Below are 19,060 nucleotides of genomic sequence, written 5' to 3' on the forward strand. Positions count from 1 at the left end.
GAAATCTGAAGAGGCATCCCGCTATGGAGGAATCTAAAGGCATTCACTCCCCACAATGCACAGTTATTTATGCACAGTTTCAGTGTTGTAAATTCCTTTCTCCTGCGAAGCACCTCAGACAGAAACAGAAATACAGTGCTGTGATTCTTTTATTTCCGATCATGCCCATATTTTCACTTTTCAGAGATGACTATGAAGACACTAGGAAAAAAAGCATAACCACAGTGTCCCACTATCTCACACACACACAGATTTTAGCTTTGGTTGGGTTTGGAGAGTTGTGGGTTCACGCAGCTCAAAGGATCCGACCAAAATTCTGCTCCGATTCTCCAAATCCTGGCACTGGGGAACAATGCATCATAGGCTTCAAATCCTCATCTTCAATCAGATCATTCGGATAAATGATTTCCTGGTGTGCTAGTTAATGTTCTCTTAATGTGTTACTTAGCCTACGATGTTAAACAGTTAATGCCTTCAAAAACAGAGAGAGGTTCCTTATATTGAGGTGAGCTATGTCTACACTGACCATTTAAAGCGCAAAAAAATTCTTTTTGCCATAAAACCGCGGGAGCATCTACATTTGTTAATGACTTTTTGCAGTAAAACTCAGAAGTTTCACCGCAAAAAGAAAACCACTTTCACAAGAGGCACACACAGTTCTTTCCGCTGTTCTTTTTGAGCTGTTGTGAAAGTGAAGACACGTTCTAACTGTATAATCACCATTTGGCCTCCGGAGGATATCCCACAGTTCCAAAAGTGACCACTCTGGCCAGCATCTCCACTGCTGAGACACCAGGTAAAGGGATGTCCACCCCTCCCCCTGTAAACCCTGGGAAGTTTGAAACTCAATTTCCTGTTGCAAGTACTCATCTGCCCAGATGACCATGGCTGCTCCATGTAGCAAACAATCCCCTGCTTGGAGCAATGCTGAGCTACTGGACCTGATCAGCGTTTGGGGAAAGGAGGCTGTGCAGTGCCAGCTGCATTCCAGCCGTAGGAATTTCAATACCTACAAGCAGATTGCACGCAGCTTACAGGAGAAGGGGCATAACAGGGACACACTGCAGTGAAGGTGAAGGAGCTGAGGAACGCATACCACAAGGCGAAGGAGGTAAACCGTCGGTCTGGTGTTGCACCTCAAAGTGAGTTGGATGCAATCCTAAGTGGTGACCCCATCTCCATTGCAAAGAGTCCAGTGGATACCTCTTCACGTCTGGAGGCGGTGGATAGTGGCCCTAGCCAGGAGGAGGAATCATAGATGAAGAGGAGGTGGCTGAGGAAGCTGTGGAGCCCGTTGCTGCAAGCACTCAGGACCCCTTCTCTGCTCTGGAGGTGTCCAGCCAGTGTGAGCGGCCACTATCTGCTGAGGCAGAGGCAGGAGAGCAGAGCTCTGGTATGTTGCTTTGCTTTATCAATGCATAAAGCAGGTTGAGGGCACAGAAAAGTACTAAGGTGGCTGTGTTTGTGCGCTGGGTGCCCTCCCTTCATGCTAGCCCTTTTCAGAATGGGTGTTTGCAATAAACCGTCTAACCCTGCGTTCCCTCACCATTGCTGGGTTCTTGTGCACCATGGATGCTTGACTTTTGTCACCAAGACAGTGATTTCTTACCAGTGGTGTATTGCAATGTACACACACAGTGATTCCTGTAGGTATGTTTCACAGCAATGTGTTGCTTTTGTCTCCCCAGAAAAGACTGTGGAAGACCCACCCCCCCACACACACTGAAGCAGACAGTCTGTGACGTATAAGAAAGTGGCCAAGATGCACTGTGGCGGACATGTTTCCTGAGGTAATTCAGCACTCCCAAGCGGAGACGTATTATAAAAATAAATGGAGAGAAACCATGACAAAGTGGAAAGAGGGAGAGAACCGAGACCAAAAAGAGAATAATGCTTTCCATAGGGAAGCTACGGAAAGGCTAATCAGTGTTCTGGAGCATCAGACAGACATGTTGCATTCTCTCATTACGCTGCAGAGTGCCCTGATTTGTGTCCGCCCCCCATTGCGGCAAGTGCAGAATTCTTTCCGAGGCACTCCCCAAACTCCCACTGCACATTCTTTTAGGCTCGCTGCAAATTTTTCCATTCCTCGACAATCCACACCCACACATAGCTTGTCAAACAACAGCTGGAGGTATACAGAGTTGGGAGGTATACGGGTGTTCTCTGTTTTTAAAATAAAAGGACACATTTTTCAAAAAGAAGCAAGTTTTATTTGTGTGTTCACGTATCTGTACATGTCATCACAGCTACAAGTCAACTAGCACTTCATCTTCACTGAAATTACACACAGAACCACCATGTAGCACAGCACATGCTGTTAACACTTCCTTTCCCAAGCACAGCAGCAAAGTTTAATGATTTTCATTTGCAAACTTTTCCCTCAAGGCATCCTGGATCCTAACTGCCACACGTTGTGCCCCCCTAATAGCCCTGGTATCTGGGTGCTGAAACTCAGCAGCCAGGCATTCGGCCTCCACACTCCATGCATGAATAAACCTTTCGCCCTTTCTCTCACGAATGGCATGTAAAGTACAGCATGCTGCAATAACCATTGGAATATTTTCCTCACATTTCCAGTCTACTGTACAAACATCTCCAGTGTGCTTTCAAACAGCCAAAAGCACATTCGACAGCCATTCTGCACCTACTCAGCCTGTTGTTGAAATGTTCCTTACTCACATCCAGGTTTTCAGTGTATGGCTTCATGAGACATAAGGGTAAGCTGGGTCTCCCAGGATCACAATGGGCATTTCTACTTTTCCGACGGTGATCCGCTTGTCTGGAAAGAAAGTCCCCGCTTGCAGCTTTCTGTACAGGCCAGTGTTTTTAAAGATATGTCCATCATGCACCTTTCCGGACCATCCAGCATTAAGAACAGTGAAACGCCCACGGTGATCCACTAGTGCCTGCAACACCATGGAGAAGTACCCCTTATGACTTATGCACTCTGTGCCAAGGTGGGCCAGGGCAACCATAAGGATGTGTGTACCATCTATCGCCCCACTACAGATAGGGAAGCCCATTTCTGCAAAGCCATCCAAAATGTCATGCACATTACCAAGAGTCACAGTCTTGCATAGTAGGACACGATTAATGGCCTTGCACACTTGAGTTACTACGGCACTAACGGTCAATCTCCCCACTCCAAACTGGCTCGCAACTGACCAGTAGCTGTCTGGAGTCGCCAGCTTCCACAATGTGATTGCCACACGCATCTCTACAGTGATTGCAGCTCTCAGTCTGGTGTCCTGGAGACGCAGGGCTGGGGAAAGCTCTCCCCACTGTATTTTCCACTGCATGCATCGGATGAAGTGAGCTGTGGCTCATGTAAACTTATGCTCAGATACATTTGTTAGTCTCTAAGGTGCCACAAGTACTCCTGTTCTTTTTGCAGTTCCATGAAGGTGGCTCTTCGCATCCGAAAGTTTTGAAGCCACTGGTCGTCATCCCAGACATGCATAACGATATGATCCCACCATTCTGAGCTAGTTTCCCTAGCCCCAAAACACCGTTCCACAGTGCACAGCTCCTCAGTTAACGCCAAAAGCAATTGCATGTTGCCTATTTCAATTTCAGGCAGCTCATCAGGCATCTCTGACTGCAGCTCTCTTTGCAAGTTGAAGAACAGCTGCACTGCCAAGCGCGAAGTGCAAGTGACAGCTAGCAGAGTAGTGGAGAGCAGTGCAGGATCCATTCCTGCTTGTGGATATGGTGGGGAAAGCAGCCAGACAGCGGGGGGTTGAAAAAAGCCGCCAAAGAAACAAGGAAGTAAAGGGGCTGCTGGGACATGAAGCAGTGCACCACGGGGCACTGAGCAGGGGACTCAAAATGCCTTCCGCTCACCCGCCTCCCCTTCTCACAAAAGGCCTATGGAGAGCGCTGCAGTAAAGGATAGCTGCCCTACAGCCCTGCTCTCATCAGCCATGGAAGTGCAGCTAGTGTGAACACTCTGACCCCTAAGGAATTGAGTGAGTACACAAACCAGCGCTTGGCTTTCACCGGTTCCCCCCTAGCACCGGTGAAACTTACGGCGCAATAACACTGCAAGTGTGGACATACCAGTAGTCTCTATCTTGCTTATGTCACATCCTGAAGCTGCCAGAGCTTTTCTTATAGCGGAGTTAAGATGGCTGCCAGCTACCCACGTGTAGAAAGATAACTATGTTTGAGTTACCAACTTGAAACTGAACCATTGAACTTCGTCTCAACATATTCTGTTTCCTCATCTTAAATTGGCCAGTGGTAATGCCTCTGGCAGTGTAACCGCTGAACTCCAATTGATTTATTTTTCTCTGGGCTTATTAAGATACAAAGAGAAGGGAGCTAAGAAAATTTCAGCATCCGAGAGGTTTAAAAAAAAAGTCAAAGTTTCTTGCAAGTGAAAAGTTACTCTGTGGTTGAATTTCTTATTTTTCTCCCCTTGAAAACCGTTGGTAGTTGATGGGAAAGATGTAGTGGGTTAAAAGTGGTAATTGACCATCTCCCGCCCAATCAAGACTTTCATGGACTTCTCAGTACTGTGCTTTTGGTGGGGAGAGGGTACGTTTTGAAGACGATATCCCGATTCCCAGAACACCCAGTGCCACTCCACATTGATCCCAGCTGTACAACATCTCCGCCGAAATTAATGGTTGTACGCCAAGAATGATTTCGTGCTAAACACTTCTTCTCGGTGTGGAACAAAGTACTTCCTGATGGTATCGCTTGCTGGTTAAGAGCAGAGGATCTAATATACAGGCAAAGCCCGTTCATACATAGCCTATGGGTACACTCTACCATCTGCGCCCTGAAAGCCCCCTAAAGGAGAGCTGATTTAACCACTGACTCACACAGTGTATGTGTATTTCCTACAGCTAAAGGAGCAAATAAAACCCCTCCTTTGGCTTCTCTTCAGCCACCTTCCTGATCACCCACTAGCCCCAGCAGAATTACTTTCAGATGCCAAGGCTCTTTCCTCTTGGGCTGAAGACAAGTGTTTCAAACGAACTAGTGTTCTCAGCAATAGATTGAGCTCTCTTCTGCCGTTCCCCCTCCCCTCCAGCTACTGAATTTGGTAGTCCACTAACTAGCCATCCTTACTCGCCCTTTTCTGCCCACTCAGGTTTACGTCCCAAAGAAGGGAAATACTGGCTGGTATTAGTTGTAAAGGTCAAAGTCAAGGCTTCTGAAAGGGTCATGGTCTCACTTCTCTTTTTTCCTTTGGCAAGATGGGGGATGGAGGGGCGTGGGGGGCGGGGGTGTTTTAAGAAGTTTTAAGAAGACAGTCCCACTCTGGGTTAAAAGTGGCTGGTTCTGCCCTCCTTCCCATCTGCCAGGCTCTGCTTTCCATGTGCTCCTCCAGCAGCCCATGGGGTTGAGATCAGCCTCTGGTCCCATTACAGGAACCATCTAAGGTGTGTAGAGGGAGACAGACAATGAACAGACTTCATCTGATCATTCCCGGGGCAAAAGTGGTCTATTTTCTAGACCGAAAGCACTCCCTCCACCCCCGTCCCTTTGCTACCCTGAGCTCTGTCGCTAACCTCACCTTAGTCCACCTCTTTACCAAGGTAAATTAAGGACAGAAAAGCAACAGCTCGGCTTTGAGGCCGGACGTGGCTTGAGACTGGAACTGAACTGCTGAAGGGGAACAAACGGGGCATCATCACTTCATATTTCTCACTTGATAACTGATCACATTTAGGAGTCCAAAGGAGGAGACACCCCAGGTTCGGGTGCCCTGGGTCGCTCACGGCCCCCTCACATCCTGGTCATCCCAACCTTTGCACTAGCGCCAGAGTTGCTGCTTGAAAATAAATGCCTTAAACGAAGGTGAAAGTTCATTATCCTGAGTCCCCAGGCTCTTTGCAGAGGAACCGAGGGAAACAGTCATTCACCAGTTCTGAGCCTTTGCAGTCAGGACCAATACCCTCTCAATAAACCATCTGCAAAGGGACCTTTTTCTTTTGCGATGTAACCTGGCGAGTGGGGACGAAAATGTGGCTTTGGGGGGCGAGACAGCCTTTTTCCTCAGGAAAAGTCCTGGTACTTTACTGGCAAACTATATCCCCCGCCCTAGAGATTGCAGCAGTGTGTCTGGAGAAGGGCTTTACAAGAAACTTGCCAGAAATGCAACTAACGGGCTGTGGGTTTGTTTAGGGGAGTTTTATCAGGGGAAGGGAGGGGAAGAGGAGGAATCCGATTTGTGAGAAAGGTTGGGGTCAAGTTTTTGTTTGTTTTTAGAAACTCCCTTAGGAAGATAAAATAAAATTTCACACACAAGCGTTAAACCCAGCAACAAACATCACCAAAAAAATTAAAAAAACAAAAACAAAAAACCACCACTAAAAAACAAACAAACAAAAAAACGAGCATGAAGCTTTTTGCAGACCATCACTTTGCTCACTCTGCTTCTGTTCTGTCCCTTCGCCCACTCTTTGCATGTATTGTCTATTTAGATTGTAAACTCTTGGGGCAGAAATCTTGACTCTTGTAGAATGGCTAGCAAGTTTACAGCCTCCAGGATTACTGGAATACAAATAATTAGCAATTCCTAAATTCCTGTGTCGTTTCAGCCGTAGATCCCACAATAAAATAAATGATAAAACAATAATAAGGCAAAGAGGAAAATCCCATATAGCAATTTGCAATCCTCCGAAATATTTCCCCTTTTATTGTTTTTTTAAATAAATAAACAAAACGAAGGAGAAAAGAGCAGAAAGACTGGAACACACTAGATAAAAAAAATTAAAGGGACAGGTGAGGAAAAGATAAACAGATGAAAACGACAAAATAATCAAAAGTTGAAAGAAAAGCAAATTAAACAGGGTTGGAATGCATTAGTAAAGCGCAAGCAAGTCATAAAGACAAAACTAAAGTTAATTACTTTTGACATGATCAGATCATATGGTTCCATTACAGATTGTGTGCACTCTGGGCCGGCTAGAATGAATGGTGGGTTAGAAGAAAGTAGCTCTCCCCTCTAGGTTTCTCTGCCAAGTCTGGGTTGTGCGCTCTATCCAAGATCCCCTCTTTCTTTACGCGGGGAGGGGGGGAACACAGTTAACCACCTGTCAGGGCTGAGGACACAATAAGGCAGCCCCCAAAAGAGCTTTTCATGCATGCGTAATATATTTGTTCAGCTATTCACTTAATGAAGCTGATAAATGTGATGCAAAACAATAGTCAAGTTAATCTATTTAGTAAAATGTTTTGAGACTTTCAAGCGATGTTAAGGAGGGCAGTGTGTTCGGAGACATTTTCATTTCAATACGCTCCTCTCTCCCCTCTTGGGGTGGGGGGAGGGTTCAGGCAACCTATGTGAATATAATTTCTTATAAATGTGTCTTTAATGGGTTTAATTCACCCTTGCCAGCTGTTTTTTAGCTATTTTGTAAGAGCAAAACAAACGTGCCAGGCTTGGAAAGCTAATTAAAATTAGTTTCGGTCACTGGGGCCAAGCTATATTTCCTGCAAACCATCTGCTTGATTGGCACAATAGAAGGATTTTCAAGAAAAGAGGGATCTAGAAAAGCTTTGAACGAACCAACAGTTACTGTTCCTTGTGTTGAATTCTAAAGGTGAACGCCTTAGGTGTCTTAATACAGCTTCGCACCAACAGCCCTGCATTTAAGCTCTCAACGAGGTGGATAAGCATCATTAAAAAGCTTGGAAACGCATTAAACTCGAGGGATAGAGCAGCCACCTTCCCCTCCCCCAGGAAAAATAAAAGCCACATATATCTTTACTCTATAGATTTTCAGAACAACGAGTCAAAGTGTTCGTAGTATACAGAGCCCTTCCGCTCTCTGAATCCGCAGCAGGGAGGCTCCCGACAAACTGCTACCTGGCTCCCAGCTGCACTTGAGCGCTTTACAAAGAGCTTCAGGAGTTTATGTGCTTGCAAAAAAGTGTTTAGCAAATAAAGACCAATATATAGAATGGAGCAAACTGATGACTACCAGTCTGTCTCCTTTGATCGCTGCACATGTCAAATAGTGCATTAAAGTTGGTGACGGTTTATAAAGATATTCCACGATCATTTTCCTTTGTGGTAGTTTACAGCTGAATATTAAGTTAAAGCGTTTGGGTTTGGGTCTGATTTTTTCTGCTTAATTAAAACAAATCAGAACTTTTCATTTGTTTATTATCTTGAAATTGTTCTAAAGCCCAAGGCGGGTACAAGACACAGTAACTGTGTGAGTGAGACAGACGTAACCTCTAAAATACTGCTGGGCTCTCCATTTTCATGAAGAGACTTGCCCGCGATCCGTTCTGAAATTGATTCATGTTTCTGATTTGCAAGCTGAGCAGCTGTGCAAATATCTTGGCGGGCAATGCCAGTTGAGTAAAACGTTGCAGAGCTCTAAACAAAACCCTACCCCATCTCTCTTTTACAGGGACCTACAAAATCAACCAATCGATTATGAGGTTCTGTAGCATCAAATCCCTGGTCTTTAAAAGTTATTTCCTGCCTTTCGTTTCAGGCGTCGCTTATCCTTCTTCCAAAATGATTGAGACCTTGTAAATAGGACCGGCACGGAGTGACATTGTACAAATGATACTAAACGGGAGGAGATGATCTAACTGACACAAACAAAATTCTGTATATTAGGTGAAGCAGTGCGAAGTTCTGGTTCTCCCGGACAATTCCGTGCAGATTACCAGCAGGCTGGGAGTGAGACACACACAGACTTCAAAGTTTTTCCTCTCGATTATTTTTTTTTAAACTAAGAGGGGGCGACAAAGAACGTGAGTGACTTTTAAGAAATAAATTTGAAGATAACGACATTAAAATGAATGGCAGGAAGCACAAAACCACATGAGCATAGGTCAAACGGCATTAGTCACAGGTTTTATCTCCAGACATTAGAATTCCCTTCTCTTAAACGATCACTGCCTTTGAAAAGAAACTTCCAAAGGAGATCACTTAAAATAAGATCCTTTCGTCCGATTTCTTGGTTTCTTATGGTCTATCTTCCCTTTCAATAGATGTCTAGTCCCTTTTGCCTTGGTGCTTAAGGAATTCTTTATGAGTGTGCTAAGACATATCACAAGGAACTGGGTCCACGTGTACCACAGCATGCGTTTGACCCATCCTTCCAGAAGATGTCAGCCCCTTTTTTAAAAGCCAGAGAAATTAGCAGCAGTTGGTCTATAGTGAGGGAAAATGCCCCCGATGTATGTGTAAAGAAAGGAGTAAATCTCAGTGGAACATAATGACTGTAAAAACTATAAAAAGGAAAAAGGAGTACTTGTGGCAGGAATTTATCTGAGCATAAGCTTTCGTGAGCTACCGCTCACTGCATCCAATGAGGTGAGCTGTAGCTCACGAAAGCTTATGCTCAAATAAATTGGTTCGTCTCTAAGGTGCCACAAGTCCTCCTTTTCTTTTTGCGGATACAGACTAACACGGCTGCTACTCTGAAACCTATAAAAACTGTGTTCTCAGATCCGCCTGGGTTGCTCTTCTAGACACTCAAGTTCTGCTGGGAAATGCCGCGTTTGGGGGTGGGAAGTGGGGAGAATTCATTATTTATTGTTTGCAGCGTTCTATTCGATTGTTTTATTTGTTACTGTTCCACTTGCCTGAAAGTAACACCTTGAGAGCAGCCAGGCATACAGCATGGTCTCGCCTTATCCGTAGGGAAATGCTATGGTAAGAAAAGTAAATGCAGAAAACAGAGCAGGATATGGTACCGGCCGACCAAGCCTCCCCACTGTGACTTGGAGTAGTGCATAAAACTATGCCAGCTCCCAAGTGCAGGTGTTTTGGAACTGGGCTTCATTTGAGCTTAGTTTGGTTCCTTTGTAGGTCTTGCTGGGTTCTTTCTTTCTTCCTTCCTTCTGCAAAACATTAACACTAATTTAAAAAATCGCAGAGTTCTTAAACTGTTCCTGAAGATCTTCTGAATCACCATATACTCTTACAAAGCGATAGGTTGTTGGAGCCTTGGAAATCGCATTGGGAAAACTTGTCAGCATCATATAGTTTCGATGGCCAATTCCGTCCTCTCTAATAAATAACTGTTTGATTTGAATCAAGGGAGAAGTTTAACAGACTTTCTTTCTTCCCTAATGTGATATAAATCGCAGATGCACTTTTATTGAATGGTTAAAGCATCGACATGGAGATAATCAACACAAAACACCCAGACAAAAACCATCGAGAGAAATAAAGCTGGTTAATAAGATTTTTGAGAAAGCTTTGTGTTAAAAAGTAAAAAGAGAAAACAGCTGAAGGTGACAGTTAGTTCATGGTTAATAGGATAAAGGCTGCATGGCTGAGGCTGCACACTTCTGCTTGCAAAGGTTCAGCAACACCAAAGAACTGAATAGGGTGCTTTTAAAACATTTAACACATCTGTTATATTATTTAACAGAGAAATCAGGTAAAGCCACTTTTCAATAGCCTCTTTCAGCAACCTACCCCAAAGAAAATCAACTACAATTTCATATATTTCCATATTCGCCATTAAAAGGGCTACCTGAAAGTCACTTTTTAAACTATTCCTTTAAAATATTATTTGTTGCCAGAGAAAAGTGGTGGGCTCTCTGTTTTGGAAGACATCATTAAATATACTTTCAGAGACTCAGATAAAAAAAGCTATTGAATATGAATTTTGGGGGACTTGAGAAGGATTCAAGCTATATTTTTAAAACTGCTGTTGACAAAAAAAATGGCACAAACTCAAAGAATACTTATGTTAGTAATATGGGTAAAGACTTCGGAATGTTTCACTCGCCTTCACTTTCAAATAATGTTTATTTCTACTATTTACAAAAAATAGATTGGATAAACCCTACCAGCCGATTTAAAATGTCAGTTGTTTGTTTGTTGTGTTACTAGAGTTTTATAGGTCTTTTCTATTTTTAATGTTCATATTTCTGCAGTTCCTTATGAACTAAAAAAGTAAAATAACTATTACATTTAGGTTTATTTGCAAACCTGTTTGAACACAAAATTACTTATCCAATCATCGGCATAGTAACAAAAACAGATGTAATCCTTCAAATCAGTTTATATTCCAAATGTTTGTAGACTTGATTTCGTGGACAGAAAAGATTGTCTTACATTCGTACAGTATACTTTCAAACTTCACTGCATAGGATAGCACAGAAGACATTTTCAGAAAAAATCAAATCCAATATCAGGATCTTTTCATCAGCAGAGTTTAATTTTATGTTCACTAATTTGTATCTTCCTTTATTCAAAAATGGTGCTTTTTTGACAGCCTGTAGATAAGTTTGTATGAATATTTATTGATTTATTTCCTAAACTCGGCAGGGGAGCGGCAAATAAATTTAGTGCTTTCTTTAAATAATTCTTTTTCTATGAGGCAAGATGTCATTTGAAACTTTTAAATAGGCATTTAATTAGCTTGTGTGTGTTGCTTCTGAACAAAACCCTGCTGGGAGCTTTTGGAGAAATGTATTCCAAAGAGGCGGTCAATATGCAAAATTGATGACTACACTTTCTTTGTTGCAAGGCCATTGTGCATTGCTTGTTTATGAAGTCTAATCCAATCATAAATTGCACCCCTGGACCAATCAGAAAGCCCAGAGCTCTCGATGAATGAAGCTCAAGTGGAGAACTTTGTTGAACCCCTTTGTTCGAGCTGTCACTTTTGAAAGAGCTTTAGCAGGGCTGACCACTATAAAACCCATCATCCAGGAGGAAGGGCAAAGAGAACCCTGCCAGACTTATTAGTTGGATCTTTACTAAAGAGGTTTGCAAAGCAGGGGGAAAAAAAACAAGCCAGGTTCCTTGGACCCTGAAAAGTATTTGCTCAGCCTCTGCGATGATGTTCCCAAGTCTCATAGCTCCTCCGGCTGTGTACCCGAGTCTCCTGCGGCCAACTCCTACTTTAACTTTGCCTCAATCTCTGCAGTCAGCCTTTTCTAGCCATTCTAGCTTCTTGGTGGAAGATTTGATCAGGATCAGCAGGCCTGCCAGTTACCTGCCTAGGAACGGCCCTCCGCCTAGCATGTCCCCTCCAGCCTCCGGGACCAACACAGCCAGGACAGACACGGTGACATCAGAGCTCGTCAGCTGCAACACCTCTAGCGCTAGGAGGGTCTGTTCCCCGCAGACTCCAGTCTCATCCAATAACGATTCCACTTTCCTGAAGTTTGGAGTCAACGCCATCCTCTCGTCCACTCCTAGAGCTGGTAAGCGGCCAACTTTTAGCGCCTCAATTTAGTGTTTCAGGGGGATTAGCGGGAGCTTATTCCTGTGCACTGTTTTCCAGTCTTGGAGGGGGGGGGAAGAGTTTCTTCCTATACATCACTGCCAGTGTTGAAGAAATGATCATCATCTGAGTGTTTGAGGAAAGGGGGGGAGGGAAGGAGAGACCTGCAATCCAGAGGCAGAGACCTTCTGCAGAGCATTGGTTGAAGAGTGATGGGAGGCCCTGGCTCTCCGTTCGTTCTGCCGCATTGCATCTTGAATCTTTGCAGAAATGATGAGGATCCCTCTAAATTTTGGAGAGCAGAGTGGTTTGTCGAGTCTGATAAACGATGCCAAAGTGCCTAATCTCTGCCTCGTTAGTATCCGTTCCCTGGGAAAAAGAAAACTCACTCCCGGGAACAAGGTTATTTTTTAAACTATAACCAGGCAGATTAATTTGATCCGTCTGCATCTGCTTTAGGGAAGAAATATTGTATTGAGCTGCTACTTTATCATCTCCACTGCTCTCTTCCTGCTACTGGTGGAATCCTGTGAACGGTAAATATCCTTTTTTATTTGCTTTTATTTTTATTTTTGCCAGAAACCTCCCCTGCGTTGCTTCCGAGTGTCCCTCCAAAGACATTCTCCTTTCCATACTTTGAAGGATCCTTCCAGCCTTTTATCAGATCTTCTTATTTCCCAGGTAGGTCTTAAAGCCCCTCCCCTTCCCTCTCCTGACTCCTATCTCATCGCTCTCCTCCACTCCCATCCCCCTTACTTGTTCCAGGCATATCCCAGTAATATTTCTCCGTCCACCCTTGGGGGTTATGCTCTAGTTCAGAGGTTGGACGGAAAACAACATTCAAGAATCCGTCGCGCCAATTTGATGCCCTATTTAGCACAAGCAGTGACTGCTTGACATTTCGTACCAATTCCCCCCTGATCTACAAATTAGCCGGAATTGTCATGGTCCAAATTTGAGGCGGTTCCCTTCTCACAGAGAAGCTGCTGGCATCCTCTTCATGGCTGCGGTTTTCCCACAGAGTCAGTGCACTCTGCCGGTGATCCCCAACAAAAGTTTCAGCACCATGACCAATTTGGTCAGCTCCCTCTGGGCAGCCACACACAGACCTAGCGCTGACTTTACCATGCTGCTGATAGACATTTACCAGCCATGGGCTAATTTCCCATTAAGGGTCATTCAGTGTTCCAGTATTTTCACAAGACCACATGGAGCGTTCCCTTGTTTGGGGTATTCGGTGTGGCAAAAAAGCCACATACATACCCAAACCCCTGTCCATTCGAAAATTTACAAATACGACCTGGGCAGGTAAACAAAACAAATCAAGACTACGATGAAAAGTCCATTAACCTTTTCATTGCCTACTTTGTGTCTTCAGTGTCATATTATTACTAAATATTATCCCCTTCTCTCAATAATAGTGAGATTGAAATGCAAATCTTATCCCCTAAAACCAGAAAGTATATTCATCATTTCGTTCTTGAGTCTCCAATTTCATATATTTATATATATTAACCAATAATGGCTATTCAAATGTAATGACATTTACACGGATTAAGAAAAATAAAAATCAAGAAGGCTCGGGGTATTGAGATCCGAGTCCTATAGCTGCAAAGAGTCAGGATTTGGGGCAACAATTAAAAAAATCTAATTAGACAAACAAGCTATTAATATTTTTTTAAAAAAAGAGGAAGAAAATAATCCAAGCTCTTCCATTCATGCTCCCGATAATGGAATTTGCTTCTTTTCTCCAGCATGTGAATGGCCTAACAAAAACAACTTGAGCTTTATAAATAGCTTTTCATGTCCATTTAATGAAAATGATTTGGGGAAGAGAAGACTGTGTCATCAGTATTCTCCCAAGGAGCTTGGCATGCAGTTGTGTTTAGTTTGAAAGTGTAAATCTCTTTTGTTCCAATAATATATGGCTTTAGCTGCTTGTCCTCAGTCTTTTTCTGTTAGTTCATTACTACACAATTACCATTCACGCTTCATTAGAATCTCTGTCTCTCTTTGGGATTTTTTTAAAGGCGAAACTGTGCCCTTTTTATCATACCAATACCATTGGGAACCAGTCAATGTGCTAATTAGCTGTTACTTTTCATGTCTTCGGATTGAATTCTTCAAGTTTTGTAAGGGGGGAGGGAAGATTAATATAAAAAAGATGAATACTGATTGATCAAAACTGCATCTAAAGAGGACTTTTTTGTTCAAACCAGAAAAGTCCCTCATTTTCATCTCAAGAATAATAAAGTGACTGAAATGATAAAAGCTTCTGAAAAATCAAATACTTTGGGGGGGGGGCGGAAATCTTTATTATACCTCTATCTTAGTTGGTACGCCTCGCTTTGCCTTTTCAAGCTGCAAACCTTTGAAACACATAACAAAACAGCCCACTATTGATACATTTTACACGTTTCAGTTGATGTATCTAATCCTAGTTCTCACTTGTTGAAAGGGACAGTTATTTAAGCGGAAAGTTCCTTTCATTGCTTCAGGTTTATAGGTGCTGGTCCATTCAGTGGGATGTGTGTACAGAGTGAAGGGGGGGGGGGCTGAAGAGTGAAAAAGACAGAAAGAAAGTTGAAAAAGAGAAGAAAAAACTGGAGAAAGTGCAAAGAAGTTAAAGGAAAGAAGGGGGGAGAAGCGAAGAAGTAGAAAGCGGGGGAAAGCGTGCTGTTTCTTGGCTAGCTCAGCTTAGTCTCTGCTCTTGTCTCTTTCCCCAGCGTCCTCCTCGGTGGTGCCTATCCCTGGCACTTTCTCCTGGCCCCTGGCTGCTAGAGGGAAGCCCCGCAGAGGGATGCTTCGCAGGGCAGTCTTCTCGGACGTGCAACGCAAAGCTCTGGAGAAAATGTTTCAGAAGCAGAAGTACATCAGCAAACCAGACAGGAAAAAGCTGGCAGCCAAACTGGGGCTCAAAGACTCGCAGGTAATTAAGAGCCCCCGGGTGTGCGCGCTTGCGTGGGGTGGGGGCGGCATTCATCCTGGGCGAGCTGGCATGGGGGCCCAAGGACCAGCCATGTGATCAGCATCACGCCCTCCAAGGGGAGAGCCTTTCGCAGGCCACTGGCGGGGATGTCTGTCACTGGCCCATTGGGACCAATCCTGCTAGCTGCTGGGCGCCACCTTAAGGGCACTGAGCACACGACTGTCCATCAGGATACACAGCTTGTCCTTGTGGACTCAGCAACTGTTGGCGGAGCCCCTAGAGAGACACACGGAGGGAGAAGAAATGTGGACCCCCCTGGGTGGGGAGTTACAGAGCGTACACAAAGAGGGATCGCCTGGCTAGCTGGGATGGGGTTTCCTTTCCCTATCCTTCCTCCCCTTCCCACGTGTCATCGCTTCGCCACCTTTATCCTCTCAAGCCTGCTGCACGCACACCGATGGAGCCTAGACAAGAGGCGGAAAGGGACAAGAGCCTTACTCCAAAGCTCTTACAATTTAGGACCCGATCTTGCCAGCTCCTGGGCGCTCTCCGCTCCCACAGACCTCAGCAGGGCTGGCTGGGGCCCAGCGGGGTGATAACACGAGGCGCCCCCCGCATCCAGCCTGCGCTCGGGCTAGCGCTGGACAGGGGAGAAGAGATCAAAGGCAGGGCGGATGAAGTAACCGCTAAGGCTGGAGTGGGAGGCGGCAGCGGCCTGGCAGGTGGAGCAGGGAGATCCGAAGGCTGTTCCAGATTGGGGGGGGGGGCATTCAAAGACAAGCAGAGAGCCCAGAGTGGGGGAAAGCGAAAGGGAGAGCAAGCCGAGGCATCGCTATCGGGAGTCAGTAGAGCTGGGCTGCCCATCTACAGTCGGCTCGTGCCCACTGCGCGCTGGGCACCGTCCACACCCTCCCCCGAGGCTTCAATGCCTGCCCTGGGGAGCTGATATGAATTGAGAGTAGATCAGACTCCCTCTGGGCCGCGGCAAGCTCGCATTGGAGCGGTGGTAGTCGCCGTAAGTCACGCGTGCCCCGCCGCCTACGCTACAATTCTCCCTAACCCGAGCCCGGGGCTTTGTGAATCCCTTTCCATCCAGGTGAAGATCTGGTTCCAGAACAGAAGGATGAAGTGGAGGAACTCCAAAGAGAGGGAGCTCCTCTCCTCCGGGGGCTGCAGGGAACAAACCTTACCCACCAAGTTCAACCCTCACCCAGACCTCAGCGACGTGGGCAAGAAATGTTCAGAGGAGGAGGAGGAGGAGGAAGAAGTGTCCCCTCTGTGCCCAGCCAGCCCTCGGCACACCCTGACCTACCACCAGTCCCCACAGCACCTACACTTGAGGGACAGACTGGACTCCCAGATGCCCCCCTCTCCATCCCACTCCAGCAGCCCCAGCAAACCTTCAGACTTCTCAGACTCGGAGGAAGAGGATGATGAGGGGGAAGAGGAAGAGGAGGAGATCACAGTCTCTTAGATCTCCTGCCTGCCCCCACCGCAACAGGGGACTTTGCAAAGATGTAAATCAAATAGAAATATAGACGTGCTATAAAATTGAAGAGGTGGTGTCCCTCCTGAATGTCTACATCGTTCTCACATGCAGGTTATTTACGGCATAGCCAGGTCTGTCTACACTTACACTCCTTTCCTTGTCTATTTGCTCTGCTTATCAGGCCTTGTATACATAGCATCCATTCCTCTCTCTCTTTGTATGTATGTTTAGCAACCAAACTTGTATGATGTTGCATTTTCCCTATTCAAGCCACAGACAAGATAATTGGAACACCCTATTTTGGAAGGCATGCTTGGTATATAGCAAGGGGGAAGTAATAAAATGGAGCGGCGACTGTGGTTTCTAGACAAAATCGTGGTGAACGCTGTAATTCTTTTATTAGATTTCAAGAGAACTCCTTGCTATTATTAAGTTATGGAAATGATGGAAGCTGTATGGTCTGATCCTGGAACCCTTGTTTTCATGAGTAGTCCTTACACATGTGAGTAATCCCTGTGGAACTATTCATGGACCAGACCCCGCTCCTCTTAATCACATCCAGTAGCACCATACTCCAAGTAGGTCAGTGGGACACATTTGGAGTATGTTGTTACTTAATTCAGAGAACCTAGACCCTCATAAGCAAGAACTAACTGGCATGAACAAGGGTTTCAAAACTGGGATCTATGTGTTTATATTTTAATTGGTGCAGCAATTAAAGCACTCTCTAAACCACTTTTGGTCCACACATCTGTGATCAATTTCTACATTGCTTCTAGTATAGGTTAAATGTGGATGGAGGATAATGGATATGCCTCTTTGATTTTTGACTGAACTTTGCTGTCTTTGCACAGCTTTTATGAACTGTACACTATTTTGTACACTTACGCTGTATGGATGTTTTATACCAAGGTTATTGTGAATGAGTATAAAGATGGACTGATAAGATTTCTCTCATTTTTTTCCCATGGTTTTTAAACTAAAAAAGTAGCTGTTTAACTGTGTAACTTATAAAAAAACACTTATTTTGTATTTTATGTGTACAGATTTTAAATATGTATATATAATAAATGGAATGAATGCCAAATAAAAAGTAGATTTCTGTGGTTGATCATGTCAGTCTGTTGTTTACAGGCTGCTGTAAATTGTGTCTGGGAACAAAGGAATGTGTGAACAACAGGAAAATATCAGGACTGGAGATTATAGAACACCCATAGCAGCACCTTAATTTAAAACTGCTACATTTCAATTGTGTTACTAAATGGATTTTAAAGGGTATGGGACCTGTCCTGAAACCCTTATTCCTAGGAGTAGCCCCTATCATCACAAATAATCTCTCTAACTACAGTGCTATGCATGAGCAAGAATTTGCATCTTCTATACTAGTTGCCTCAATTATGATTCCTCTTTCCTCCAACTCCAACCCTCACCCAAACCAACATCAGAGGGCAAACCCTAGACCCCATGGGCCAGTCCTACATGGTGCTGAGCACCCTTAAATCCTGGACTGGGTCCCATATGGTCAGAATGTTTGCATGGGAAGGGAGGGAAAAAGAGAAGTTCCAGGTTTACAACAAGTTGTTATTCAAAATGTGAGAACACCACATCAAGTCTGTGACCCTTTTAGGAACTCAGTTTGGAACAAGCAGACAATTTAGAAGTTTTAAGCCCCATCCTGCCTACACAACTGGGTGGAGGGCTTACAACACAAGGTTACCAGGGTCTGGCTCCACGCTAGTAATACCACACCATCCTCAGATCGGTAATCCCAGCAGAGTTGGGGTAGGGCCTGTGCCTTTTATGTTTTATTTATCATTTTAACTGTTTCAACTTCATATTTGGGACTCAGTGTTCCACTAAAGAGGAAGACTGAGGTCCATGATAACCATTCACAAGTATTTAAAACACCAAGAGCACAATACTTCTACCATTAAATCCAACAGCAAAACTCCCATGGACTCCAAAGAGAGCGGGATTAGGTTCCAAGAAAGGAGAATAATCTTTAGGATTTACAATTAGGAGTAAAGCAATAAAATTAAGCAAGGGAACAATTAGGCTGAATATCAGGAATGATGGGGAAATCCCTAACAACTGTGAAATAATCTCTTCAAGGAAATTATGGGAGCCCCATTGCTTGAGATATTTAAAATTGGAATGGAGATTATACTGCATGGAATAGCTCTGAATTGATTGCAGGGATGAATTAGATGACCTAATAGGTCTTTTTCATCCCTAATTTCTATGATTCACTCACTGAGTAATTGTAAAGCTGATCTACAAAGAAAAAGGCATTGACAATTGCTGAAGCACTTATTTGGCATTGGGTGAAGGCTCTTTATTGGTATGTGCTTAAATCCTAAAAACACAGTTACACCCCATACATTGTCTCCTTTCCATTCCAATATTATCATTTTGTCAATAACTAAATTTGGGTCAGGATTAATTGGTGACCTGTCCACTGACAAGGAA

The 19,060-nt window shown here is 44.3% G+C and overlaps 1 protein-coding gene across 1 annotated transcript; it reads left to right on the top strand.

Moving 5' to 3' along the window:
* Window positions 1–11,684: 11,684 nt before the first annotated feature.
* DBX1 (developing brain homeobox 1) lies at window positions 11,685–17,578 on the top strand. The gene is made up of 4 exons (XM_084630536.1): window positions 11,685–12,153; window positions 12,753–12,854; window positions 14,900–15,102; window positions 16,199–17,578. Exons 1-4 carry the CDS (start codon window positions 11,784–11,786, stop codon window positions 16,574–16,576), a joined length of 1,053 nt encoding a protein of 350 aa, XP_084486662.1. The 5' UTR covers window positions 11,685–11,783; the 3' UTR covers window positions 16,577–17,578.
* Window positions 17,579–19,060: the final 1,482 nt, after the last annotated feature.

This window comes from Lepidochelys olivacea (genome assembly GCF_965140295.1).
Source record: "Lepidochelys olivacea isolate rLepOli2 genome assembly, chromosome: 6".
Classification (NCBI taxonomy): Eukaryota; Metazoa; Chordata; order Testudines; family Cheloniidae; genus Lepidochelys; species Lepidochelys olivacea.